This window comes from Nanorana parkeri, unplaced genomic scaffold, assembly GCF_000935625.1.
Source record: "Nanorana parkeri isolate BGI_ZX_2015 unplaced genomic scaffold, ASM93562v1 scaffold594, whole genome shotgun sequence".
Classification (NCBI taxonomy): Eukaryota; Metazoa; Chordata; class Amphibia; order Anura; family Dicroglossidae; genus Nanorana; species Nanorana parkeri.
The window spans coordinates 4,034-6,245 of NW_017306862.1; the positions used below are offsets into that span (position 1 = coordinate 4,034).

General features: G+C 37.3%; 1 protein-coding gene across 1 annotated transcript in view; it reads right to left on the reverse strand.

The window, feature by feature from the left end:
• Positions 1 to 219: 219 nt before the first annotated feature.
• The window catches only part of MCTP2 (multiple C2 and transmembrane domain containing 2), a 186,903-nt gene continuing 184,910 nt past the window's right edge, over positions 220 to 2,212 (reverse strand). Inside the window, exon 24 of the mRNA XM_018562726.1 lies at positions 220 to 742. Within this exon, the coding sequence (XP_018418228.1) occupies positions 674 to 742 (69 nt within the window). The 3' untranslated portion in view covers positions 220 to 673. The remainder of the gene's footprint in view (positions 743 to 2,212) is intronic.

A 2,212-nucleotide genomic window follows, 5' to 3' on the forward strand; every position in this document is an offset into this window, starting at 1 on the left:
TTAACAACAATATTTACAGTTTGGCAGTAAGGTGCAAATGCATTTGTTTTCCTTTTGGTGCAGATGTAATATAGTATGTACAGATATGCAGCACAAGATCTCGTTAGGGTAGTACTGAAGAATTGTGGATAGAGGAGATGGTGTCTAAACTATCAATATTACATCTGCGGATCTGACTGGGTGCTTTAGGTAGCACCTCCAGTTTCACGTTATGCCTCATTACTAACAAATATGACATCAAACAGTGAAAGAAATGTTTCTATCTTGTATTCACTGATCACAAAATCAGAAACTGAGAAACTTGGCACAATGGGTAGACACATGGCAGGTTCCTTCACATGAAAATGTTAAGGCCTTTGTCAAACAGTCATTTTTTTGCCCCCACCAGAAGAAAAAAAAAATCAAAAATACCCTTTACCAAAACATTCATAAAAAGACATAACATTGTTACATTTTCTTTCTTCTAATTTTAGATCTTCATTCCTGATCCACGCTGGCAAATCATTGGTATATAAAGTAGACTTCTCTGAAGCCAGTCAGAAAGCCTAGTTGGTTAGTGAGAAATATGAACAAAAAACATTTGGGGGTAACCAGCACCCCTAGATTGAGCACAGTTCTGGCTGTGATGAGTTAGTGCATGATGTTATCTTGAGATCTCAGATAATGGACTCGGTTACAAGCCACTTCGCTTCTTCCTAAGGGCACCTTGGTTGCTGCATGGTTTTAATTCAGCATACTGCACCTGTAAAAGTAAACAGACATGACGTTTGCTATTAAGTAATTGAAGCTTTCTACGGAGTGAGATAATAGCTCCCTAAGGAGACACTCAAGGAATCTACGAACATTCTGAGTAATGAATCATTTTCTAAACATGAGAACACTGAAAATTAATTGGTAGCCAGAATGGAGTAACTTCTACATGTGCAAATATTAAGTGCAGATCTTATTTTAATGAGGCAGAGGGGCTTCTAACAGATTTTAGAGATGGCAAATAGGTGTCCTTTTTACTGAGTTAAGGCTATTACAACGTACTGCGCAACTGAATTAAAAAGCCCCCAGAGAACGGACAAAAAAAATGCACATTAGTGGAATGTAACAGCCTTAGTGCAAACCTATAAATAAGGATGACAAGCAGAAAAGCATACCAACAACAAGTTCATTACATGAGGAGCATCATGTAACTTGATAAGCTTCCCCTTGCTGGTTTACTGTGCATTCCCTCTGGAACGTTTCCAGATGAGTAATACCAGGCTGGCTATTGGCAGGACCTGCTCATGAGCAAAATAGAAAGAATCGGGTTTGCAGCACAGCGGGCATTTATGAGATGGACAGAAGACACTCAGAAAAGTTCAACACACTTATGACATTATCTTTTATTCTGCCGACTAGAAGGAGCTAGGAGGAGATAGTAGGATAAGGAGTAATCATCAGGCCTGGATGCTATGGCTGCTTGGCATAAATTAGTTTTTCTATTATATGACAAAAGGTGACTGCAACCAGTACAGAACTTATACTTGCAATACTTTACTGACATGCAGTACCAGAAATTCATAAAGACCACACTTAGGCTTAGCAAATTGTGGTCACATCTATTAACAGCTTCATTATACCCTCTGGCCAACACTGGTAGATATAACAGGTGACCCTCCAAGCTGATCACACTAACCAACTGATCTGTGGGCGCAATACTACGTTTTAAATCCTTCACGACCAGAGGTCTGTAAAAGTTTGCAACCACAAAAATACTGGGAAGATTTTTTTCATGAAACTTCTACAGGCTACAGTGAACTGTCTGCCTCTTTCACCAATTCATGGCTTAAATAGGCAGGCCGTTATGCTTGCCACATATTTGTGGCCCCAGTTTCTTTAATATGCACTTATTCCACACAAAAAGGCAGGAAGGAACAAGAAGCCAATTTGCTTATCCATAAGAGCAGGAGCATTGCAAATGTATAATTATTTTTTTCTTCCTCTGTTTTTAAAATTACATGCTACAGTTTAATCCTGCTAGATACTGCTATACTGTTCTATGTAAAATATTCTGGGAATTGTCTGCAAAACTATATTTGGTGTCCATCAATGCTTACAATGTAATGAAGTATATGTTAACTGAACTCAGTTTTCAAATGTGATTTAAATACGATTTATATACAGTATATATATATATATATATATATATATATATATATACATATATATATATATATATATA